Source organism: Ranitomeya variabilis, chromosome 3 (genome assembly GCF_051348905.1).
Source record: "Ranitomeya variabilis isolate aRanVar5 chromosome 3, aRanVar5.hap1, whole genome shotgun sequence".
NCBI lineage: Eukaryota > Metazoa > Chordata > Amphibia > Anura > Dendrobatidae > Ranitomeya > Ranitomeya variabilis.
The window spans coordinates 686,130,553-686,158,008 of NC_135234.1; the positions used below are offsets into that span (position 1 = coordinate 686,130,553).

Sequence of the window (27,456 nt, forward strand, 5' to 3'; positions counted from 1 at the left end):
CTGTAGTGACACCCTGGCTCCTGTAGTGACAGCCGGCTCCTGTAGTGACAGATTGGCTCCTGTAGTGACAGATTGGCTCCTGTAGTGACAGCCAGCTCCTGTAGTGACAGCCCGGCTCCTGTAGTGACAGATTGGCTCCTGTAGTGACAGCCCGTCTCCTGTAGTGACAGCCGGCTCCTGTAGTGACAGCCGGCTCCTGTAGTGACACCCTGGCTCCTGTAGTAATAGCCCGGCTCCTGTGGTGACAGCCGGCTCCTGTAGTGACACCCTGGCTCCTGTAGTAATAGCCCGGCTTCTGTAGTGACAGATTGGCTCCTGTAGTGACAGCCGGCTCCTGTAGTGACAGCTGGCTCCTGTAGTGACAGCCCGGCTCCTGTAGTGACAGCCCGGCTCCTGTAGTGACAGCCGGCTCCTGTAGTGACAGATTGGCTCTTGTAGTGACAGATTGGCTCCTGTAGTGACAGCCTGGCTCCTGTAGTGACAGCCCGGCTCCTGTAGTGACAGATTGGCTCCTGTAGTGACAGATTGGCTCCTGTAGAGACAGCCTGGCTCCTGTAGTGACACCCTGGCTCCTGTAGTGACAGCCGGCTCCTGTAGTAACAGATTGGCTCCTGTAGTGACAGATTGGCTCCTGTAGTGACAGCCTGGCTCCTGTAGTGACAGCCCGGCTCCTGTAGTGACAGATTGGCTCCTGTAGTGACAGATTGGCTCCTGTAGTGACAGCCGGCTCCTATAGTGACGATTGGCTCCTGTAGTGACAGCCGTCTCCTGTAGTGACAGCCGGCTCCTGTAGTGACAGCCCGGCTCCTGTAGTGACAGCCGGCTCCTGTAGTGACAGATTGGCTCTTGTAGTGACAGATTGGCTCCTGTAGTGACAGCCTGGCTCCTGTAGTGACAGCCTGGCTCCTGTAGTGACAGCCGGCTCCTGTAGTGACAGATTGGCTCCTGTAGTGACAGATTGGCTCCTGTAGTGACAGCCCGGCTTCTGTAGTGACAGCCCGGCTCCTGTAGTGACAGATTGGCTCCTGTAGTGACAGATTGGCTCCTGTAGTGACAGATTGGCTCCTGTAGTGACAGCCCGGCTCCTGTAGTCCGGCTCCTGTAGTGACAGCCGGCTCCTATAGTGACAGATTGGCTCCTGTAGTGACAGCCGTCTCCTGTAGTGACAGCCGGCTCCTGTAGTGACAGATTGGCTCCTGTAGTGACAGATTGGCTCCTGTAGTGACAGCCCGGCTTCTGTAGTGACAGCCCGGCTCCTGTAGTGACAGATTGGCTCCTGTAGTGACAGCCCGGCTCCTGTAGTGACAGATTGGCTCCTGTAGTGACAGATTGGCTCCTGTAGTGACAGCCCGGCTCCTGTAGTCCGGCTCCTGTAGTGACAGCCGGCTCCTATAGTGACAGATTGGCTCCTGTAGTGAGTGCCCGGCTCCTGTAGTGACAGATTGGCTCCTGTAGTGACAGCCGGCTCCTGTAGTGACAGCCGGCTCCTATAGTGACAGATTGGCTCCTGTAGTGACAGATTGGCTCCTGTAGTGACAGCCTGGCTCCTGTAGTGACACCCTGGCTCCTGTAGTGACAGCCGGCTCCTGTAGTGACAGATTGGCTCCTGTAGTGACAGATTGGCTCCTGTAGTGACAGCCTGGCTCCTGTAGTGACAGATTGGCTCCTGTAGTGACAGCCCGGCTCCTGTAGTGACAGATTGGCTCCTGTAGTGACAGCCTGGCTCCTGTAGTGACACCCTGGCTCCTGTAGTGACAGCCGGCTCCTGTAGTGACAGATTGGCTCCTGTAGTGACAGCCTGGCTCCTGTAGTGACACCCTGGCTCCTGTAGTGACAGCCGGCTCCTGTAGTGACAGATTGGCTCCTGTAGTGACAGATTGGCTCCTGTAGTGACAGCCCGGCTCCTGTAGTGACAGATTGGCTCCTGTAGTGACAGCCTGGCTCCTGTAGTGACACCCTGGCTCCTGTAGTGACAGATTGGCTCCTGTAGTGACAGATTGGCTCCTGTAGTGACAGCCGGCTCCTGTAGTGACAGCCCGGCTCCTGTAGTGACAGCCGGCTCCTGTAGTGACAGATTGGCTCCTGTAGTGACAGATTGGCTCCTGTAGTGACTGGCCGGCTCCTGTAGTCCGGCTCCTGTAGTGACTGCCCGGCTCCTGTAGTCCGGCTCCTGTAGTGACTGCCCGGCTCCCGTAGTGACTGCCCGGCTCCTGTAGTCCGGCTCCTGTAGTGAGTGCCCGGCTCCTGTAGTGACTGCCCGGTTCCTGTAGTGACAGCCGGTTCCTGTAGTGACTGCCCGGCTCCTGTAGTCCGGCTCCTGCCGGTTGCACATTCTGGCGCTGTACTGCCAGTGATTAGTTGGGCCACTGCTGAGCGCTCAGCCAATCATCGGCCGGGGGCGGGGCCGGGCTTGCAGCAGACTGACAGCTCAGGTTTAAATGCCAAGAGTTTGGCGCTGGGTGAAGTCTCGGGCGCTGCTGTGAGCGGGGAGGGCGCAGCACGGAGCTGTCTGCACTGCGGCTGGGCACAGCGACATGGCACTGAAAGTTTGCATCGTTGGCTCTGGCAATTGGTGAGTTTGCGCAGATGAGCTGTGTGATCTGTACATGGCGCTTGTGTTGTGCCTAGTATAAGGCTGAGTGTCTCCAGGATCAGCTGCAGCGCTGTGCCCCCCGTACAGCAGCAGGTGACTCTGGGGCCGACACACAGGCCTTTGTTTCGTGGGAGGACATGATGTACCCACGATCAACATGCTGCGCTTCTCCCTCCCCTGTGATCTTTCCTTATACTGACACATCAGATGGTCATATGTTGTATGTGGCCTGTGGGGCTGACAGGGTGCGAAGTACAGAGTGGGGTTCTTTACCAGGAACGCTGCAATTTAGTATAAAGGACACAGAACCTGGCAGATATGGGGTGGGGGGATTTGCAAATTTCATGCTGATGCTCCCAGTGCTTCCGGGCACTACTGTCAACTACTGAAAGAACTACCTAGCACTCGCAGGCGTGTGCACGCGGCCAAAATTGCTGCCCCCTGTCGAGTGCACGTGGCCAACATTGCTGCCCCCCCGTCGAGTGCACGAGGCCAGCATTGCTGCCCCCCCGTCGAGTGCACGTGGCCAACATTGCTGCCCCCCGTCGAGTGCACGTGGCCAACATTGCTGCCCCCCCGTCGAGTGCATGTGGCCAGAATTGCTACCCCCTGTCGAGTGCACGTGGCCAGCATTGCTGCCCCCCCCCTTCCAGTGCTCAAGGCCAACATTGCCGTGCTCCTATCGAGTGCTCGTGGCTAGCTTTGCTGCCCCCCATTGAGTGCACGTGGCCAGCAATGCTGCCCCCCATTGAGTGCACGTGGCCAAAATTACCCCCTGACGCTTGCTCGTGGCCAACATTGTTCCCCCGCAGGCGAGTGCACGTGGCCAACATTGCTGCCCCCATTGAGTGCACATGACCAACATTGCTGCCCCCCATTGAGTGCACGTGGCCAGCAATGCTGCCCCCCATTGAGTGCACGTGGCCAAAATTACCCCCTGACGCTTGCTCGTGGCCAACATTGGTGCCCCGCAGGCGAGTGCACATGACCAACATTGCTGCCCCCTGTCAAGGGCACATGGCTAGTTTTGCTGCCCCCCATCGAGTGCTCGTGGTCAAAATTGCTGCCCCTCAGGCAAGTGCACGTGGCCAACAATGTCTGCTTAAAGTCCTTCATGACCCTTACCCTAGAGATCTGCAGAAGTTTACTCTACAGTGCTGATTGTTATCTGCAGGCAGTCTTGTGCGCTCATGACACAACCTCTGCACTATGGCCTATGTGCTGAAGAGGGCAAATTCCACCTAAGGGCCTCTCCTCTTACACTGCAGGGAGGAGCTGCAGGGAACTTACTGAGGTTAGGGGGGAACGAGGCAAGACTCCATGTTCTGCAAGTCTCAGAAGTTTGGGGACTTTGTAGATCCTTGTTCTCTGGTCTGATGTGGCCCTTGAGTCTTTGGCTCCAGGACTGTGACTATTCCCATGCATACAGTCTATAGGCAGAGGACAGTGCTGGACACCAGCCTGCAGATAGTCAGGGCAGGATGTCACTCTGTACGACGTCTGTTCTACATTCTACTGTGTGATATAATGTGGAAGTGCGACTTCTGCGGGATTGGATTCTGCTGAGTGAGGCAATGTGCTGCTCGGCCTGTAGATGACTAGACTCCATGTACAGAGGAGATGGGGCAGCAGCTTTATTTCTCCCCCACCTCATCCTGACACATGGAGGACACAAACCCGCTCTCTGATTTTGCCACTCCCAATTGTCTGTTGCACAATATTTGAATTCATCTTTCTTGCAGAAGGAGTCACAGTGCCTTCATGAATGGCATCCAGCTCTACCTGCCACTGCCAGGCAGGCGACATCGGGTGACCGGAGCGCTGTGCCTATTCCTTGTCCCATCAGGGCCTCTATACTCAGGGCAAAAATTCAGGCCTGTATCCAAATATCCTGGTTAAGACAAAGTGGCATCCCAAAGCCCTCGACACCTATGGCTATGTACCGGCTTATGTGATGCCAGGGGCCAGCTGTTGCTTCTAGGATTCAGAATATGTAAATAATATAATTTGCAGGGAATGACGGGAACATAGACTGCCCAATGATGATATATTGAAAATTAACTGGCTAGTGTGGAAATCTTAAAGGGAATTGATCATCAGGCAGTGTCATCAGTGCGTCATTTTTACCATCAGTGTCATCCATGTGTCCATTTTTGCCATCAGTGTGTCCGTTTTTTACCATCAGTGTCATCAGTGTGTCTGTTTTTTACCATCAGTGTCATCAGCGTGTCCGTTTTTGCCATCAGTGTCATCAGCGTGTCCGTTTATGCCATCAGTGTCATCAGCGTGTTTGTTTTTTACCATCAGTGTCATCTGCAGCGCCCCCACTGCCGCAGGGCCGAGGGGTACCCGGTACCAGGCCTCTGAGTCTCTGCTCTGGGGTTGTCACGGTGGCTAGGCCCGGTCCGTGACCCTGCCGAGGGGCGCACAGTGAATAGTAGATGTGGTGGATGATGGTAGTGGTGGTGGTGCGGTGCAATAAATAACGAGGACACCAGGTTGCAGTCTCTTTACCTCTTTACTGAAGATCTCTGGGTCCTCAGTCCGGAATACGGTTCACCAGGCTACGCAAGTCCGGCCGGCCCAATGGCACCTCCAGAGTTCTCTTTGCAGGTGGAAATCTGTGCCTTCCCGCTAGCGCTATGTGTTGTGGTCCTCCCCTGCTGTGCTTACGGGATAGTACCCCACAACTGTTGTGTCTGTTTCTGATGTTCCCTCACAACTCGTTCGGATGATGTTCTTCTCCTCCGTCCCTCCCTGATGTTCTGGTTAGGACGGCACCCGTATGACGAGTAGGCTCGGAGCTCTTCCGGGACCCTAGAGTCGCCCCTCTCCTAGTGCGCCCCCCATGTCTTCATAGGTGATGTATGTGAGACAGCCCGCCTGAGACTGACTGTCCTGCCGTTGGTTTGAAGTATTGCTTGGAGCTAGATATATAAATACTTCCTCGGCGTTCCGGCCGCCGGTTGTGCGCCTCAGTAGGATGTTGCCTCGGTCTTACAGCACGACTCCTACTGGTATTTCTCCTCTTGCTTTGATCTCGTTTCTCACTCAGCACTATATATCTCGCTTCTGTTCCTTTCTTAGGGCACCGCCGCTATGCTGAGCAGGCACGGTCCCGTGACGTTCTTTCTTGTAGCCAGGCCTCTGTCAGGGTCCCAAACCTGACAGGGACCCTACCGAATCTTTCCCCACAACACCCTCTGCCACCAGGTGTTGCCTGGTTCCAACCCAGTCAGCTTTCTGACTAACTTCCTGCCTGACCCCCAGTTTTACCCACACGGTGAGGAGTGGCCTAATAAATAGCACCCTTAGCTCCCCCTGGAGGCCCGACTGTAAAATGTATTGGTGTATGTGATACCTGGTCAGATGAACTCCTTCAGTGCCATCAGACGTACCATAGCCCCCTTAGCGGCGGAGCCACAGTACTGCAACGACCAGGACTCTGGGGCGCTGCACATCAGTGTGTCCGTTTTTTACCATCAGTGTCATCAGCGTGTCCGTTTTTTACCATCAGTGTCATCAGTGTGTCCGTTTTTTACCATCAGTGTCATCAGTGTGTCCGTTTTTTACCATCAGTGTCATCAGTGTGTCCGTTTTTTACCATCAGTGTCATCAGTGTGTCCGTTTTTTACCATCCGTGTCATCAGCGTGTCCGTTTTTACCATCAGTGTCATCAGCGTGTCCGTTTTTTACCATCAGTGTCATCAGCGTGTCCGTTTTTTCCATCAATATATAGTCCATGTGTCATCAGCTTCTCCTATACTTTGCGGTGTTACTTTCCAGCACACGGCTTGTACACTGATGCCATCTTGATGCACGTTCTTTTCATGGACCCTTAGAACTGTATTGACCCTTATCATCCATGATACCGGAAAAAAACAGGTCTCCCTCCTTGAGTTTTGCATGGACACACGGTCCATGAAAAAAAAAAAACAGCCAAATGATCAGCACCATAAATTATAATGGGTGTGTGTTTTTATTTGTGAAAAAATAGACACCACATGTACGTGAGACTATGTCCTAAGGCCTTATTCAAGAAGGGATGTTGGCGTGTGACTCTATGTTGTCCCACGTCACCATCTCGCCTCGCTGTGAACAATTGTAAAGTCTTAAATATATTTTGTTTAACAGCACCAATAAGTTTTTCTTGTACCCGCTTTCAGTAGTACAGTCTTGTTACCGTAACCCATAGGTGGTACCATAGCCTGCCGGAATGTCATCTTTTTAAAGGGTACGTCAGATACAGCACTAATTAAAAATACCCTACAGTACCAGCAAAGTGAGCGAGATTTCTGATATCTCCTGCACATTCTGCTTATTTTATCCTTGCGGATTTGAGCCATCAAAGCGTTTTATAAATTTGCAGCGTGTCCATTCTTTTAGCGGTTTGAACCCATTTAAATAAATGGGAGGGGAAAAAGGAAAAAAAAGTGCCTATTTTCCATGGCTTTTCTCCTGCTGATGTTGTCTTGCTCTTGTGCTCACACCGTCTCCGGGTGGCTCAGCCCTTGTTTGAAGAACATCATGTACACAATATCCCGTCGGCCTCATCCTGGGACTCTATTAATTGTGGAGCCGTTCCGACATATTATATGATCAGTGTGAAGTCCCTGCCGCCTATCTCAGCCCATGTGCCGATACATTATACATCACTGCTGCCGGAGCTTAATTGAGTGGGAATAATCGTACCGGACTAATTTACACCTCTGTATTCAGTCCCCTCGGCTGGGATTTTAGATAAATTGATTAAGTGCACTTTTACTTATAATTTATATCAGACAGTATGTAATATTGTCCTTGTGTAGATTATTCACCTTGACGACAGCATGCAGGAACTCCTCGCCAGTACAGGTGCCGTGGGTGAGCGTGCATCCGGTAGGATACCTTCATAGATCGGCAGACCTGCTTATGACACATCTCCCTGTCAAACATCACCTGTGAATATTATTTGCATTGATGAATGGCCATATAGTGAGGCGAGAAGCAACAGTGCGCTTCCACTTAGCTTGCATAACCTGTCACTTGTTGGACCTGGAGGAATGTTTGGTCTGAACGCTCATCCAACGGTGATGCTATTATTTTTTACAGTCTGGAGCCCGTAAATTGGTTGCAGTGATGCACTAACTTGGCTGTTTTTGTATTTCCCATAAACTTTATTGAATACTGATAACTTATTTCCTTCTGTGTATTTGCCGTTAGACGCAGATCATTGTATGTAATATACAGGGTGGCCCAAAAGTAGGTATTGTGATGCGGAGTCACTATTCACAGGCAAGCCGTGAGACAGAGTAGTCAAGAGGTCTGGGGTCAGATACCAAGAGGGTTCATCATAAACAGACGAGTAAGGCAAAGGCATGGTCAGGTCACAGTCCGAGATTAGAATTCCAGGAAGATAGTGGATCAAGACAAAGGGGCTAGGCAAACGGATGATCAAAGACAAGGTCCAAGGTCAGGCAGCAAAAGATCTGAAACGGAGCACTGGGAAACAAGACGTGCACACACACCACCGAGCTAAAGCTACTCTGGCAACACTGACAGCCAGGTAATCACCCACAAAGGAAGACACGTGGAAGAAACCAAGCACGCCCTGGCCCTTATTTGCGGCTGGACTATCTCTCATAATACTGACAACTCAGCACAAGCCTGATTCTATAGGGTGGCTGAGCTGTCAACTCGCTGTGTCCAGTACGTAGTGAGTGGTGGAATCATGACAGGCATACAATTTAATCCACAGGATTTTATGGGTACACATACAACCCCTGGCAAAGATTATGGAATCACTGGCCTTGGAGGATGTTCATTCAGTTGTTTCATTTTGTAGAAAAAAAGCAGATCACAGACATGGCACAAAACTAAAGTCATTTCAAATGGCAACTTTCTGGCTTTAAGAAACACTAAAAGAAATCAAGAACAAAAAATGTGGTAGTCTGTAATGATAGTCCCCCCCCGCAAGTCAAAAAAGAATACAGGGGGGGTCTCATGGCTGCACAGATCTTTAGAGAGTTGAATTATTATTATGGCCCTATTGGTTTTAAGGGTTAATTTCATGGCCATGTCAGTTGGCTTAGGTGGGCTATTTTTAGAAGAACCAGTTCCAGCTGGTGTCTTTTGCGCCTTTTTATAGGCTTTCCATTGGATAATCTGGTTGTTGGGCAGATTAATTTTACTATATAAAGACCCAGTTTTTATGGACAGCTGTCAGTCCGCAGTTGCGGTGAAGAAGAGAAGATCCTCTGTGATGGAAGCATTGGTACAGCAGCTGATCGCCAGAGCCAGCTCGGAGGGCGGGGTAGATTGGCTGAAGAGCTGCCTGGCTATAGAACCTGAACCGGTAGCTACTGATGCCGTCTCCCCCCCTCCTTTACCGGCGTCTGATGAAGAGTCTTCTTTGCAAGTCGCTCCTGTTTCACCGTCATTCAGCGGAGTTCCAGGTCCTGCAGCGCCACCGTCTTCAGCTCCGCGGTCATCTGTACAGCCACGCCGGCGTGCTCAAGCTCCGGCCAGGAGATCTTCCCGCTCAAGGAAGACGAGATCGCGCAGTCCAGCGCGAGATCATCAGCCGCGTCAGAGACCAGCGACAGCCGCGTCATCTAGGAGCGCCGGCATATCGGGGGCGCAGAGACCAGCGTCGGCCGCGTCATCTGGGAGCGCCGGCATAGCAGGGGTGAGGTGCAGCCGTAAAAGCGCTGCTGAAACCCCTCTGTCAGGCGCTCCACTAGGAATGGCTTCACCTTCTATCAAGATTCCTGCTCCTGCATCTGATCTTCTAGCAACGCAAGCAGATGTCTGCTGCCAGCCTTCTCCAGCCGGAATGCAGCGGCGCTCGCCCAGCTTGGAGGGCTGGAGCGCTGGCTGCCAACCAGATCGCAGCATTCAAGACAACGGTAGCGGTGAGAACATTTGTGTGCCCCTGTCTGTTTCTCACCTTCAGATTAAGGACATGATTAGGGATGTGATGTCAGAAACGCTGGGTGAGGTTTTTAAATCCTCTTCTCATTCAGCTGTCAATCTTAGCAATTCAAACATCACGTTTCCCTCTTCTTGTCCTCAAAATTATTTCAAAGAAGCTCTCACTTGTGAGCTTTCTCCTTTAGGGTTTCATTTAAGCCCTGCAATTAAAGAAATCATTTGGAGCAATCAATATATTGATTTGTTTTCCCTCCTTCCTCGCAGGGAACAGCCTAGTAAATCTGAAAGGCGTGATGATAAATCTGATGTTGATGACCCTAAAAGGGGTCATATTAAATCTTTTAATAATTGGTTGCAAGCCTTTTCCATCTATTCGGCTGTTCTCGGCGAAAAATCCCCTGGGTTATGTAGTAAATTGTTTCAACATATCGACATAGTTTTGGAGGCATACCGCAACTTTGGCGGTTTTGCCTGGCTAAACTATGATGAATCCTTTAGACAAAAGTTGGCTGTTCATCCTGGCCTCTCCTGGGGTGTAAAAGATGTCGGATTATGGATAAATTTAATGCTGCCTCAGAGACAGGCATCTTTGAAACAAGCTTCATCGGTCGTCCCTAAGAAAGGTGTCTGCTTTGCTTTCAATGATTCCGGCTGTAAGTGGAACAATAATTGTCGTTTTCGGCATGAGTGTTCGTTTTGTGGAAACGCACACTCTATGTCGAGATGTTTTAAAAAACAGTCCGCACAGCAGACTCTTTCCAGGGACTCTGTTTCAAAGGGCTCAGACACCAGTGAAGCTGGAAAGTCTGGTTTATTGGCTAAACAAATACCCAGACTTTCCGAGCAGTAGATTGATTTTTGACGGGTTTTTGAACGGTTTTTTTGTCCCGTCATTTCAAGGGATTGGATGTAATATTATAAGAAACCTTCCTTCCTTGGCGGATAATCCGGATGTAGCCAGGGATAAAATTTTCAGCGAGTTAAAACTGGGAAGGGTTGCGGGTCCGTTCACCTCCCCTCCTTTTAAAAATTTTCGAATTTCCCCTCTAGGCTTAGTTCCCAAAAAAGATTCCGGGTCCTTCCGTTTAATTCATCATTTATCTTATCCCTCTGGATCATCTTTAAATGATGAAGTGAATAAAGATGTTTGCTCTGTTAGCTATGCGTCATTTGATTCTGCCATTGAAATGCTTAGGTCTGTCGGCGCTAATGCACTCATGTCTAAATCAGACATTAAGTCGGCATTTCGCCTGCTTCCTGTAGATCCCAAGGGTTTCAATTCTTTGGGGTTTTGTTTTGATAATTTTTTCTTTTTTGACAAGTGCCTTCCCATGGGTTTTTCTTTATCTTGTTTTTATTTTGAGACTTTTTCGTCATTTTTACATTGGGTTCTGGAATTCAATTCCCCTAATGTCAAAATTTTGCATTATTTGGACGATTTCCTTTTTGTAGGTCCCCCAGATTCCACTCTTGCTTTGGACACGCTTAATAGATTTTTGAGAATGTGTGATTATTTTGGGGTCCCTGTTGCCCAAGAAAAAACTGTTTTTCCTTGTACTTCCATTGAATTTCTTGGAATAACTTTAGACTCTGTCAAGATGGAATCCAGACTCCCAATTGATAAAATTAACAAACTAACTTATGCTCTTAATAATTGTCTGTGTAGAAAAAAGCTGACCTTAAAAGAACTCCAGTCTTTACTGGGTCTGCTTAATTTTGCTCTCCGCATAATTCCTTTTGGGAGAGTTTTTTCTAGGCGGTTATATGATGCGACTTCAGGTGTAACATCTCCTTCTTTTCATATTAGAATTTCTTCAGAAATGAAGGAGGATGTTAAAATTTGGCTTAAATTCCTTTCTGAATTTAATGGACATTCATCTTGGCAATCCGCTTTTATCTCTGCTGATTCTATCCCATTTTCATTTGCAGCTGACTCCACCTTTGGCGGTGGTGTTTTTTTGTCATCTCACTGGTGCTCCGTCCGTTGGCCGCCCCAATGGACGGATGGTCATATTACAAACATTGCGATGGTTTCTGAACTTTTTGTAATTTTTTTAGGACTTTATCTATGGGGCCCTTTAATTAAAAATTCTAGAATTGTCGTTTTGTCCTTAAACCAAGGGGTGATTTTTTCTATTAATACCCTGTCTTCAAAGAATAAATGGGCTTCTGCTATCCTTAGGCAGTTAGTTTTTCTTTGCTTGAAATACAACATTTGGATTAAGGCTAACCAGGGTTTATCCAAATGGTCAGTTTCTGCAGGTTTCCTGGCTAGGCATGAGCAGTCAATTTTTCGTTCACAGGTACCCGTCGCAGACTTGGAACCGACTCCCTACCCTCAGTCGATTTGGGATTTAATCTTGATCTGATTCCTCACTATATTAAGAACTCGCTTTCTGGCAGATCATGGGCCGATTACTCGGCCGCATGGCTTAAATGGGTGAATTTTTGTATATTGAACAACCTAGATTATACCACTTCTAGTGCTTTTTCGGGCCTCAAATTTGCTGAATCTCTGGCCAATATAGGCCTTTCCTATGCAGCAATAGCCAAATCCCTTGCGGGTGTGTCATTTTTTCTTAAATTAAGGGGTAGCCCCCCTTTAACTGGTTTCTTTCCTTTAAAACAATTTTTAAAGGGTCTGAAGAGATCTAATTTTAAGGCAGATTCTAGACGCCCGATCACTTTTTCGTTTTTGCAGGATTTATGTTTAGTTCTTTCAAAGGTTTGTAGTTCTCTTGAAGAAAGCTTGCTGTTTCATGCAATTTTTACATTGACATATTTTGGAGCTTTAAGGGTTGGTGAGGTGGTGTCAGCTAAAAAAACAGAGCCTTCTGGCTTGCTATTCGCTGACGTCACTATTGAGGTTTCTTTTTTGGTCTTATTTATTAGAAAATCTAAAACTGACCAGTTAGGCAGGGGGTCTAGGCTCAGAGTTAACTCTTTCTCTGTACCTGCAATCTGCCCAGTTTATAGCTTAAAGCGCTGGCTCCTGATAAGGCCTGGGAGCGGAGGTTCTTTGTTTATTCATATGGACGGATCTCCAGTCACAATATTTCAATTTAATGCTGTTTTAAAAAAATGCTTATGTTTTTTAAATTGTCAACATTTACGAATTACTTCCCACTCATTTCGTATAGGTGCTGCTACTGAAGCATCCCGAGCGGGTTTGGATGATGTATTAATTCAGAAATTGGGTAGATGGGATTCTAGAAGATTCAAATTGTATGTTCGCCACGAGCTCTATGACTATTAATTCTTCATTTACCTTTCAGGTCCTATCATAGTCTGGATTATGGGACACTCATTCATTTTTTGGGCAGAGAAGAGAGCAAGGCAGAGAGTGTATTCTGAGAATCTTTCTTTTAATGCTACTGACGTTCAAGTTTATTGGCTTAGTGTTCGGGGCATGATTTGGTCCAATTTTTGTTATCAGTTTAAAAAAAATATTAACCTTTTCCCTTTTCCAGACTTAGTCATTTTTCATCTTGCAGGTAATGACCTTGGTAGGATTAAAACTCTTGATTTGTTAGCTCTCATGAGATCGGACATTTGCAACCTTAAGCAGTTATTCCCTTCGGTTGGTTTTATTTTTTCTGAGATAATACCTAGATTTTTGTGGTCTGACAGTAAGCTGTCATTTTTGGATAAAATTCGCAAAAGGGTTAATAGGAATATGTGTAAATTTTTACCGTTGATTGGTGGTTTTTCCTTCAGGCACGAGGAGCTGGAGGGTTTTTTACCTGGACTATTTAGGAATGATTTGGTCCATTTATCAGACATCGGTTTAGACATTTTTAATTTGAATTTACAGACAATGGTAGAAAAGTGGCTGTGTGGTTTGGGGGGGGCCTCGCCTCTTTGAGGCTTGGCTTTTGGGAAAATCGCCCATTTGTTTGGGCGGATTGGATTTGGTATATTGGAAACTGGATATTTATATGAGTTTATTTAATTAAAGTTATGTGTTTTATTGGATAACCCTAAATAAACATCACGGCCATTTTTCTTCCACTAATTCTTTGTGTCATGTTTTTATTTCTTTATAAGTAATAGATCTTGTGTTGCCATGGTTATTTTTTGTAACCAAGCATAGGGGAAAAAGTATGGAATCACTCAATTCTGAGGAAAAATTATGGAATCATGAAAAACAAACAAAAAAACACTCCAAAACAACACTAGTATTTTGTTGCACCACCTCTGGCTTTTATTGCAGCTTGCAGTCTCTGAGGCATGGACTTAATGAGTGTCAAACAGTACTCTTCATCAATCTGGCTCCAACTTTCTCTGATTGCTGTTGCCAGATCAGCTTTGTAGGTTGGAGCCTTGTCATGGACCATTTCCTTCAACTTCCACCAAAGATTTTCAGTTTGATTGAGATCCGGACTATTTGCAGGCCATGACATTGACCTTATGTGTCTTTTTTCAAGGAAAGTTTTCACAGTTGTTGCTCTATGGCAGGATGCATTATCATCTTGAAAAATGATTTCATCAGACCCAAACATCCTTTCAATTGATGGGATAAGAAAAGTGTCCAAAATATCAACATAAACTTGTGCATTTATTGAAGATGTAATGGCAGCCATCTCCCCAGTGCCTTTACCTGACATGCAGCCCCATATCATCAATGACTGTGGAAATTTGCATGTTCTCTTCAGCCAGTCATCTTTATAAATCTCATTGGAACGGCACCAATCAAAAGATCCAGCATCATCACCTTGCCCAATGCAGATTTGCGATTCATCACTGAATATGACTTTCATCCAGTCATCCACAGTCCACGATTGCTTTTCCTTAGCCCATTGTAACCTTGTTTTTTTTTCTGTTTAGGTGTTGATGGCTTTCGTTTAGCTTTTCTGTATGTAAATCCCATTTCCTTTAGGCGGTTTCTTACAGTTCGGTCTCAGACGTTGACTCCAGTTTCCACCCATTCGTTCCTCATTTGTTTTGTTGTGCAATTCCTGTTTTGGAGACATATTGCTTTGTTTCCTTTCTTGACGCCTTCCTTGGTCTACCAGTATGTTTGCTTTTAACAACCTTCCCATGTTGTTTGTATTTGGTCCAGATTTTAGACACAGTTGACTGTGAACAACCAACATCTCTTGCAACACTGCGTGATGATTTACCCTCTTAAGAATTTGATAATCCTCTCCTTTGTTTTAATTGACATCTCTCGTGTTGGAGCCATGATTCATGTCAGTCCACTTGGTGCAACAGCTCTCCAAGGTGTGATCACTCCTTTTTAGATGCAGACTAAACGAGCAGATCTAATTTGATGCAGGTGTTGTTTTTGGGTATGAAAATTTACAGGGTGATTCCATAATTTTTTCCTCAGTATTGAGTGACTCCATAATTTTACCCCTATGCTTGGTTAAAGAAAGTAACCATTACTGACTACCACATTTTTTGTTCTTGATTTCTTTTAGTGTTTCTTAAAGCCAGAAACTTGCCATTTGAAATGACTTTAATTTTGTGGCATGTCTGTGATCTGCTTTTTTTTCTACAAAACTAACTGAATGAACATCCTCCAATGCCGGTGATTCCATAATTTTTGCCAGGGGTTGTATACACTGACACATAACAAAATGACCAGTGGCATAACTAGTCTAACGGACCCTGATGCAGAATTTGGACCTGGGCCGCCACCTGCATGTTGGTCAAATGTATGTGCCCTTGCAGCGTTCTACAGCCTATAAAGACCTATGTGTTCACCTTCTATGTGATGGTGTCCTCCACCCTGGCAGCTTCCTGTAACAATGTCCCCCATCCTCATCCATTCCTTTATTAATGTCACTCATGTTGGAACCCTTCCTGGTATAATATCCCTAATCTTGAGACTCTTCCTGGTATAATGTACCCCATATTGGGACCCTTCCTGGTATAATATCCCTAGTCCTGGGACTATTCCTGGTATAATGTACCCCATGTTGGGACCCTTCCTGGTATAATATCCCTAGTCCTGGGACTCTTCCTGGTATAATGTACCCCATATTGGGACCCTTCCTGGTGTAATACCCCTAGTCCTGGGACTCTTCCTGGTATAATGTACCCCATGTTGGGACCCTTCCTGATATAATATCCCTAGTCCTGGGACTATGCCTGGTATAATGTACCCCATATTGGGACCCTTCCTGGTATAATATCCCTAGTCCTGAGACTCTTTCTGGTATAATGTACCCCATATTGGGACCCTTCCTGGTATAATATCCCTAGTCCTGGGACTCTTTCTGGTATAATTTACCCCATATTGGGACCCTTCCAGGTATAATATTCCCAGTCCCTATCTGGTATAATGTACCCCATATTGGGACCCTTCCTGGTATAATATCCCTAGTCCTGGGACTCTTCCTGGTATAATTTACCCCATATTGGGACCCTTCCAGGTATAATGTTCCCAGTCTCTATCTGGTATAATGTACCCCATATTGGGACCCTTCCTAGTATAATATTCCCAGTCCCTATCTGGTATAATGTACCCCATATTGGGACCCTTCCTAGTATAATATTCCCAGTCCCTATCTGGTATAATGTACCCCATATTGGGACCCTTCCTAGTATAATATTCCCAGTCCCTATCTGGTATAATGTACCCCATATTGGGATCCTTCCTGGTATAATATCTCCAGTCCTGGGACTCTTCCTGGTATAACGTACCCCATATTGGGACCCTTCCTGGTACAATATCCCCAGTCCTGGGACCCTACCTGGTATGTTTTGTTTTTTCTCCCATTTTAGATATAAGATTACAGCTGAAAGTAAACACTGGTAATGGGGTCTTATCAGTATATTGAGTTATAAACATGCATTACTTATCATCTTTAGAATTGTCATGCTTTTACAAACTTATTTATTTTTTTTAGTAAAAATTGTTAGCTGTCTGTGATTTTTTTTTTTTTTTTTTTTTTTTTTTTAAATGTCTCCCAGAAAAAATAAATTCAGGTTGGCAACAGTGACCTTCAGTGTAGCATTGTCTCCAAACGATCACCCAAGTGCTACAATACACACCGCCTATATGGGCCCAGAGCAGAGTGTACGCAGTACAGCGTGCTTGTATGTACACATGCAACATGCCGGCTTGACCTCAGTCTAGTAGATTTTCTTGGTAGAAGATTTGTGCCCGGAGCTGTAATAATATTTGTTCATTTCTGGTCTTCTGCCTCGCTTACCGTATTCATGTCTGCACAGGGGATCTGCCATCGCGAAGCTCGTCGGGGACAATGCGGCTCGGCTTCCACAGTTTGATAACATAGTGAACATGTGGGTATTTGAGGAGCTAATATCCGGGAAGAAATTGACGGAGATAATCAACACTGAACATGAAAATGTGAAATATCTCCCGGGGCACAAACTTCCCGCCAATGTGGTAAGCATGCATTTCATTGTTTCTTAATCTTTAGCCTAGAATTGCTCCTCTGTGGCTCGAGCGGTTTCTTTGTAATAACAGGAAAGCAGACTGTAGATTTATTTTATTTCTTAATTTTTTTTTCTTTAATTCTTTTAATCCTTTTCCACCCACCCCGATAATAACCTCTTATCTTATGTATAGTTTGGGGAAGTACATATCGCTTGGCATTGCACAATCTGATGAATGGTTTACGGAATGATTGATAAACTCTTTGTATGTTACTTTTTGATGAACATTTTGTTTTTTTTCTTTTAATACATTTAATAGTTGCTCATTACATAAAGCACTTTAGTATAAAATTGAACTGGTGTACCTAGGGAAGGGTCCTAATAAAAAGGAACGTGACACCACCTATTGACAACATTAGGCCAGGGTCCCATAAGCTTATACCATGCGATGCAGGACCATTCCATGTCATATGCTACTGACACTCTGCTCATACTCCCCAAGTGTCATTTTACTGTGATCCGATCTGCTCACATCAGAGAATCGCAGTACAGGTGAGGAGATGGAGAGAGAAATCTTTTCATCCTCTTCATTGCATGTCTCGGCATATGTCGGACTGCACTCCGATGACATCCGAGTGCAGCCTGATGTTTTGTAAGCTGCAATTTATTTATTTATTTTAATTACATTTTATTGAGCAGGTCTACTAGTCCTCTAATGATGATCTCCTGCTGATAAAAACAGTGACTTTTTTTTTTTTAAACTACAGCAAGAAGCTCAGTGATATTGATGGAATCAAGTGTCTGTCTCTACATTATTCTACTCTCAGATTACATAGTAAAACCTGGTGTCCGATTCCCTGTAATACAGTACTGTATTAATCATTCTTAAGGGGGCGTCCTGGTCAGACGATTCCTTCTTGAAGTTGCCCAGCTGATTGAATCGGTTCCTTGCTTCAAAGAGGCGTCAAAGATGAGTGCTAACTGGAGACAAAGTACCATGGTGCTTCTCTGCGTAATTCTTACAGGCGGAGACATAATGGCAGGGTCTGTATTGACACCATCCCATGAACAGTACACAGTGTGCACCAGGCTTATGATAGAACTATTGGCCAAAAACTCAACACCGACAGCTTTTCTCCCTGACTCCCCCATCACCTGCTGCTCTTTATGAGCGGTCATGTATTTTCAGTGTGGAGGAGGGTAAGCTGCTGACCACAACTTTTGCCAGACCCCATTGGTGGCAGCTTGTCTTTAGAATAGAAGAATCTGGCAATGAAATTTAATGTCCATCTCCTGTTGTATGGGGGACTGATCTGCATCTCTCATTTCTGTGTTTGGAAGCATATATTACAGTGTAAAGTGCTATAATACCAGCTGTCACCAATCATTATATTATAGAATATTATTTTTTTTTTTTTTGTAGCTTTATTTAGGGTAAATTACTACCTATTATCACCCACTCCTGGTTTTCGCTTACAAATACTGATGTAAAATACTGACCAAATACTGAACGTGTCAACATGGCCTTATATTCCAATAAACGGCATGAATCAAAGAAATCTGTGAGCTCAAAAGGATTTAAAATGTAGTAAAATTAAAGGTTGATTGAAACCTGCTAGTAACATTCAGAACATGTCTCCCTGATAATCTGCGCTCATCAATGCATGTAATAATATGATGGATGATTGCTGCGCGTCCATGAGGATAAGGTTTAAGGATCTTTCCTCTTTAGGTCTGGCTGCTTTGCTTTGGTCCTGGACGTGTGGAGCAGTCCAGTGTAAATGGATGCACCTTCCAGTGTATATAATCTTCTCTTTATTCCCAGGCAAGAAGCCATGTTCTGATCAATCATTACATTTCAAGAGAGACTGAGAGATTATCAAAACCAACACGACCATTTTATTGCTCACTGATGCAAACACAGCCTTTGCCCTCGATACATAAAACCTACTTATCAATCAGAATGCAATGTTCTGCTCAGTTTGCTCCGATGTTGTGCTACAGAAGGAGTGAATGAATGCATGAATGATTGATGGATCCACAAGTGTTCAGTCATTTGTAGCTCTTCACCTTTCGCGAGGCAGCGGGGAGCCAAACAGCTGCTTATCATGGAGGAAAATCTAGATTTTGATGAGCGGCTATAGGAAATATACCTTATTGTATTGGAAAAACTGTAAGATTCTGAGTTTCACAAGACGAAAAAAAAAAACTATCAACCTGCAGATATGCGGTTAATGGCATTGTGAAGCTGCCTGGCGCCCACACTGGGAGCCCTGCTGCCAGGAGAACATGAACTGTATTCCTCTTGGAAGCCTCTGGCTTTCAGTCATGGATGTGCGGCTGGCTTCAGTCACCGCTTAGTGCATAGTTAGCGGCAGCTGAAACCATGTCCAGTCACTGACTGACAGCCAGCTCACCATTAGAGCCGGCAGTGAGTGTCTGGACATGGTTTCTGCCGCTGCTCATTGTATAATGAGTGGTGACTGAAAGCACCAGCCACACCCCTGTGACTGAACACCAGAGGCTGCTGGGAAGAATAAAGTTAATTTCCTCCCATTAGCAGAGCTCCCAGTGCGAGCGCCAGGCAGCTTCAGAACGCTATTGACCTGCAGATTAACCCCATATTTGCAGGTTAATAGCTTTGTTTTTTTACATGACAGGTTCCTTTTAAAAGGAGCACCTGTGGAACTTCATCCTGAAGAAGAAGGCTCTGACATGCCCTGTCGGGATGGTGCAGTTACCTGCTGTTAATTCTATATAGGAACGCTGAGGATAGTTGGGTACAGAGGATGGCTTTTTTTCAGTCAGGCCCATGGATGGGACAGAGGGGGATTTCAGAGCCTATTCTCTAGATCAAAGAGGGTGCCAGATAAAGGCGTAACTAAAGTGGATGCAAGAGTTGCAGTCACACCTTTGCCCTGGAGTCTTGGGGGCCCAGAAGGTCCCTTTGGCCCATATGAGACAACCAATTTTATTAAAGATTGTGATAGTTGGAGTTCCTGTGGTAGATTTTGCATTAAGGCCTGCAAGCTTCAGTCTGCTGGGATCAGTGGTGCTTTTGTTGCGCTATTGGTCACAGCAATCTGGACTTCACCAATATATCACCTGTGCTGTTGTAAGGTGCCAGATGGCCGCGGGCGAACTGTTACTCTATAACGCCCTGGCTCATTACAAAAGTATTGTCCCAGTCCATATGTGTTGTGCATTACACTCACTTGTAGGCCTGAGGCCTTCGCTGTCTTCACATCCTTAGTTCCAGGATCAGTCACACACACCTCAGGGGACACCCGGTTTGTTATAACAAGTTCATCTTTACTGGACAGGTCAAGTACATCAGTCCTCAACAAGCAGTAGCGGACACAGCACACTTCACCACTTGCTTCGTTAACACAGCACATTTCCATCATTTTCTTACGTTCAGCTTGGACTATCCCGACTTTAAGGCCGGGGTCACACTGGCGACTTAAACAGACGAGTGCAATGCGATTAAAAATCGCATTGCACTCGGACCAATGTTAAACTATGGGGCCGCTCCCAGCAGCCGACTTTTTGTCTGCCGTTTTCCTCGGTCCAAGACAATCGCAGCATGCTGCACTTGTCACGGACACTCGGCCGACTCTCGGCTCACTCGCACCCATATGAGCCTATGGGTGCGAGTGAGACAGCAGACATCACTCAGATATCATCCAAATGCTGTGCGTTATAAGCGGACCCCAGCAATGGAGGAGATGGAGAAATTAGTTTCTCTGCCTCCTCCACAGCTGTGCTCTGATCCGCTCTGTGCGAGACGATCGGAGCACATACAGTTAGGTCCATATATATTTGGACAGAGACAACATTATTCTAATTTTGGTTCTAGACATTACCACAATAAATTTTAAACAAAACGATTCAGATGCAGTTGAAGTTCAGACTTTCAGCTTTCATTTGAGGGTATCCACAATAAAATTGGATGAAGGGTTTAGGAGTTTCAGCTCCTTAATATGTGCCACCCTGTTTTTAAAGGGACCAAAAGTAATTGGACAGATTAAATAATTGTAAATAAAATGTTCATTTCTAGTACTTGGTTGAAAATCCTTTGTTGGCAATGACTGCCTGAAGTCTTGAACTCATGGACATCACCAGACGCTGTGTTTCCACCTTTTTGATGCTCTGCCAGGCCTTCACTGCGGTGGTTTTCAGTTACTGTTTGTTTGTGGGCCTTTCTGTCTGAAGTTTAGTCTTTAACAAGTGAAATGCATGCTCAATTGGGTTGAGATCAGGTGACTGACTTGGCCATTCAAGAATATTCCACTTCTTTGCTTTAATAAACTCCTGAGTTGCTTTGGCTTTATGTTTTGGGTCATTGTCCATCTGTAGTATGAAACGACAACCAACCAGTTTGGCTGCATTTGGCTGGATCTGCGCACACAGTATGGCTCTGAATACCTCAGAATTCATTCGGCTGCTTCTGTCCTGTGTCACATCATCAATAAACACTAGTGACCCAGTGCCACTGGCAGCCATGCATGCCCAAGCCATCACACTGCCTCCGCCGTGTTTTACAGATGATGTGGTATGCTTTGGATCATGAGCTGTACCACGCCTTCGCCATACTCTTCTCTTTCCATCATTCTGGTAGAGGTTGATCTTGGTTTCATCTGTCCAAAGAATGTTCTTCCAGAACTGTGCTGGCTTTTTTAGATGTTTTTTAGCAAAGTCCAGTCTAGCCTTTTTATTCTTGATGCTTATGAGTGGCTTGCACCGTGCAGTGAACCCTCTGTTTTTACTTTCATGCAGTCTTCTCTTTATGGTAGATTTGGATATTGATACGCCGACCTCCTGGAGAGTGTTGTTCACTTGGTTGGCTGTTGTGAAGGGGTTTCTCTTCACCATGGAGATTATTCTGCGATCATTCACCACTGTTGTCTATTGTGGGCGCTCAGGTCTTTTTGCATTGATGAGTTCACCAGTGCTTTCTTTCTTTCTCAGGATGTACCAAACTGTAGATTTTGCCACTCCTAATATTGTAGCAATTTTTCAGATGGGTTTTTTTCTGTTTTTGCAGCTTAAGGATGGCTTGTTTCCACCTGCATGGAGAGCTCCTTTGACCGCATGTTTACTTCACAGCAAAACCTTCCAAATGCAAGCACCACACCTCAAATCAACTCCAGGTCTTTTATCTGCTTAATTGAGAATGACATAACGAAGGGATTGCCCACACCGGTCAATGAAATAGCCTTGGAGTCAATTGTCCAATTACTTTTGGTCCCTTTAAAAACAGGGTGGCACATGTTATGGAGCTGAAACTCCTACACCCTTCATCCAATTTTAATGTGGATACCCTCAAATGAAAGCTGAAAGTCTGAACTTCAACTGCATCTGAATTGTTTTGTTTAAAATTCATTGTGGTAATGTCTATAACCAAAATTAGAAAAAGGTTGTCTCTGTCCAAATATATATGGACCTAACTGTAGATGCAGGACACTCGGATCACGCTCGCAGCAGAGCAGGAGCCGAGGGTCATTAGCATATCGCATCCGATGCTCTCGCATGTGGCCCCGGCCTAACAGATCCTGTTAGCCCCAGGGATTTCCCATCCGACACCACAGTATTCTTGAGATCCACTACATTTCCCTCACGTGGTTCCACATCCATCTTCCTCTGTACGGAAGGGGTTAAAATGCTCTGTATCAAGTTGTAGGCTCCGGACGTGGCGAGAGTGTCCACAGGGAGTTTTGTTCGACCTTTATACTGCCAGAATGGTTTTTCCAGCCCACTGCACCTTGATCTTGACCTTGCCTCCAACAAACACTTTCGCTCCCTTTAAACAGGAAGTGATTCCCCTGTTATCACCTCTAACTCCCTCCCAATGTGGGCTAGTCCCAAATATTAACTACATCCTATCATGTATAGTGATCTATTTTTTTCCTATACCTGAGCTGAGTGTACCAGGTTACCTTAGGCATTGCCTTTGCAGTATCCACACAGCAGCATCAGTACCTATAACAACACTATGCATTATTTATATTACATTCCTAAAAAAGCGCATGACACAGCTCAAATTTCACATGGCACAATAAAATGCAATAAAAACGCACAACACATTACTTACTGTATTTTTCGGACTATAAGACGCACCCAGGTTTTAGAGGTGGAAAATAGGGAAAAAAATATTTGAAGCAAAAAAAAAAAAAAAAGTAAAATTGAATAACATACTATTATATGTGGTGTTATTATATATAATAGTATGTTATAATGTTGGAAGCTACGAGTAGAAGATGGTGCTGCGGGACCAGTGTGGTGGCTGTGAAGTACTATATGAAGACGCTGGAGGGTGAGTATAAGAATGGGGGCACAGGGCTTATATTTAAAGCACCACTCCAGTACTGAAAAATAACACTGGAGTGCTGCTTTGAGATCCCATTGGGAGAAGTATAACTCCCAGCATGTCCTGCAGATCCTATGGCATGCTGGGAGTTATAGTTCAACACAGGAGTGGCAGAGTGCTTTATTGTGTGTTATAAAGACTAACCTTTTAATTGTGCCAGCCAGCCAGCTGTGGTGAGGTAAAATGCTGGAGCATCCCATGACTGCACAGAGCTCTCCCTGCCTCTCCACAGCACAGGTCATAAGAGGAAGCCAGCAGACTCTAGTGGGGAGTCTGAAGGACCTGTGATGACATCAGAAGAGGGAGGGCTCTGTGCCGTCATGTGATGCTCCAGCCCGCCCACTTCATGACATCACACAGGTCCTTATGCCTCAGCATCCAGTACAGCCAGGCAGGTATGCGGCGATCTTGTCCCCTCTAGCCCCTGCTGCTGCCCCCTCCTCCACCGGACACACAGATCTCCCCAGCTCATGCGGGAATCTAGCTCTGAGGAAACCAGGTGTGTTTCAGTGAAGGACTATTCATGTGCTGCTCACCGCTCAGCTGACAGGTGGGCAGGGAAGCGGCTAATGAATATTCACTGCACTTTAATCATCGGGACCATGTGGTTTCCCCAGGGCTGGATTCGGGCAGCAGAGACATTTTTCTGCCTCCTGCAAGTGGGATCCCAGTGGGATCCCACTCGCCGCTGCCCCCCCTCCCCACATGTTACATTCTGACCATAAGACGCACCCACACTTTCCTCCCAAAGTGGAGGAAAAAAAGTGTGTCTTATGGTCGGAAAAATACGGTATTACTCGGGGGCTGTCTTCAGGGGCAGAGGGAGGACAGTCCACACCCTTACACTGTGAATAAGTGATGACTTTCAATGCTGAGAATAACCCTTTAAAGTGTCCGCAATGATGATCTTGTGCCAGGCCGGCTAATCAAAAAAAAGCAGCCACGGATAGCAGCTGGTGATGGCGGTAACTCACATTTCATGCATTTCTATACACACAAAGTCTATTCTAATAATGAATTAAACTTGTGTTCTGGTCAAGACAAATATCTGCATGCTGTAAAGTTCACTGACCCTACACACAGTGTGCTTTGTCGGATGCATTTGTGAAGGAATTCTATTGAGCTGTGCCATGGGTCTAAGTATTCTGACTGCGCCTCCACGGATCTCATCATTCTGATCATTACGAAGTTTGACCGTATAACCCTCGTCAGGCCAAATTCACACATCTGTACTTTTTTTTTTGTGTGTGTGTTTTTTTTTTTTCTTCCTCCCACAAAAGCTGCAGCCTGACTCTTTTTGTATTTTGTAGCGATATAGGAACATATGGCTATTTTGAGTTTAGTGTTTTGGGGTCAGTGGGTTCTCATCAAAACACACCATGCTGCAACTAAAGTAGTTTCTGATATTTTTTTTTAATTTTTGTCCTGCAGGCATCTCTGTAGAAAAACATGCATGAAACACCAGTGTGTGGCAAGGAGCCTTAATGCTGAGATGTTAAATTAGGAAAAAAGGATTTACTTCTTTCCAAATGGTCTGATTACTACTGTATTTGCCAATGACTGTCTGATAATCCAGAATATTGATAACCCAGTGACAATCAAGTCCTTTTTGTGCCAAATGTATATTCTTTCTTAATCTACTTGCACGGTATGTTGGCGCCCCGTGTTCGGACTTGCAGGCTGACATGCTGTTATTACACGCACTGTCCAGAATTCTGTCCTGCTCCGTGTGGTTTGCCGACAGCCTGAATCGGTGACACCTGCAGGGTCGCCTCGCCGGCACATCCGTGTGCAGGATGGAAAGTCACAGCATGTTGCACAGTTCCTGGTTGGCATCAAAACAAATTTACAAGCTACAAAGAATTCCTTTTCTCCTGGCCATTGTATTGACTATAGACAAAGGAAGCTTCTGGTTCATCAAGACCGGCATTGTGTATCTCCGCCTCGCTGAGCAGTGCGCTGGAGTAAGATCTGCCAAAATCATTACAGTTTCTTGTGTTATTCCTGTTGTCCTGAGTATTCCATTGTTGTTTGGGGTTTTAGTAAAGAAAAACAAACGAAAAAAACAGGACTAACCACAAACGACGCAAGTCTATGAGCCGTATATACTTGGGCTATGTGCACACGTCAGGATTTCTGGCAGAAATTTTCCTGACAAAAACCGGACTTTTCTGCCAGAAATCCGCATGCTTTTTTACCGCAATTTTACTGCGTTTTTACCGCGTTTTTGACGCGTTTTTTTTCCAAATGCATAGAATTGCGGGAAAAACGTGGAAAATCCACAAAATTAATGAACATGCTGCTCGTTGCGTTGCGTTCGCAGAAAAAAAACGCACCATGTGCACAAAACATGCAGAATGCATTCTAAATGATAGGATGCATAATGTATGCATTTCTAATGAGTTTTTATAGCGTTTTTATCGCAAAAAAAGCGAAAAAACCTGAACGTGTGTTCAGGTGCATAGTCTGCTCACATACTGTATCTATTGAAATATATTCTCTAGTGGTCAACATTATACATTGGATTAACATCATATTCATAAGATATACGGTATTTTGCGGTTTTAATGTCTTATGTAAACCTATTTAATCAATAATAACACCTGCAATCTGCACGTTTTGCCCAAAACCTACATCAATGGCTTTTTTCAACATATATACTATAATGTGCCCATAGGCCCCCATTCACCAGACAGAGGCCAGACATGTCTGTGCATAGCGGTTGTTTTACTGTACAGAAAACTGCAGCAGAATATGTTCTTATCCAGAGGGCTACTGCAAAAAACATTAACCGTGCGGTGTATGTTTCTAACAATGTGCCCTAACATGGCCGGTTGCCTTGGCATCCATCCTGTGTGTGGTCACTGTCCTCCTAAACGTGTGCACTAGTGTGTGCTTAACCTAAAGGTATGGTCACTGAATTTTTTGAGTGTGTTTTGAAACTCTTACCCTTTTGAAACAGGTGACTCGTGACGCATGTATTTTTTTTTTTTTATTGTTTTTTAAATTTGTAGTTACCTGAACTTTTTGTTTTTCTATAGGTTTTTGGCCACTAGTGTCTCTTTAGGCTATGTGCACACGTAGAATGGTCCAGTGCGGATTTTTCTGTAGCGGATTAGATAAATCTGCAGGGCAAAAGCACAGCGTTTTTGCTGCAGATTTATTGCGGATTTACCACGGTTTTTGTGCGGATTTCACTGCGGTTTTACACCTGCGGTTTTCTATTGGAGCAGGTGTAAACCGCTGCGGAATCTGCACAAAGAATTGACATGCTGTGGAATGTAAACCGCTGTGTTTCCGCTCGTTTTTTTCCACGGTATGTGCACAGCATTTTCTGTTTCCCATAGGTTTACATTGTACTATAAACTCATGGGAAACTGCTGCAGACCCGCAGCTGCGGAAATGCTGCGGATCCGCAGCAAAATCCACATCGTGTGCACATACCCTTAAAGGGTTGTTTTTTTACTATAGTTTTCTGTTTGTTTGTTTGTTTTTAAGAAACTGTTCTTGTTTTTTCTTACGCAAAAATTACAGTCATCTTTTAAACGTTCTCATTGACTTGGATTGTAAAGTACAGAGTATCTTCCAAGCAGAAAACGCCAAATAAATTGTACATGTCCCTTTTCAGGCTACACCGCGCTTTTGGCTGCAATGGCCATCTTGCATCTGAAGTTCGCTCGATGCTACCGCTAAATTGCGGCTATAGAAGTGAATGGGGTCATATTGAGACTAAACTACCGCAACTGTGACAAGTTCCAAAAAGTCTCACTCTTTTTTTTTCCTTTTGTGACTTGCTTGTCTCAGCAGTGTAGATGTCACAATGTGACCCCATTCACTTCAATAAAGCCATGATGTAACAGCAGCACTGAGAAAACTTAGGCCAAATTTTGAGAATTTTTGCATGTAAAATACGTCCTGTGCACACACCATTACAGACAGCTAAAAATGCCATCAGTATGTTTTGGGGGTTTTTTGTTGTTCTTCTGTTTGAGGGCTGAAAAACAGATCAATTGTAAATCTGGAACACTTGATGCAGTCGCAGGCGTCGCTCGTGTGCATATTTGTTGTACAGTGAGTCCCTGCGAATCTGTACTATAACATTGCAGGAGGTGCTGGTCCGTTTTTGTTTCTCTAACAGAATGAAGCAAGGTTTAGGGCCCCATCAAATATAAAGTCTCCTTGACCTGGCTGGTGACTACAAATCAATTGACCAATTTGTGCATTAAAGGGT

At 45.5% G+C, this 27,456-nt stretch overlaps 1 protein-coding gene across 1 annotated transcript in view; it reads left to right on the plus strand.

Moving 5' to 3' along the window:
* The first annotated feature begins 2,328 nt into the window (after positions 1-2,328).
* GPD1 (glycerol-3-phosphate dehydrogenase 1) overlaps positions 2,329-27,456 on the plus strand; it is a 60,819-nt gene continuing 35,691 nt past the window's right edge. The window contains exons 1-2 of the mRNA XM_077298061.1: positions 2,329-2,572; positions 16,688-16,865. Of these exons, the coding sequence (XP_077154176.1) occupies positions 2,535-2,572; positions 16,688-16,865 (216 nt within the window). The 5' untranslated portion in view covers positions 2,329-2,534. The remainder of the gene's footprint in view (positions 2,573-16,687; positions 16,866-27,456) is intronic.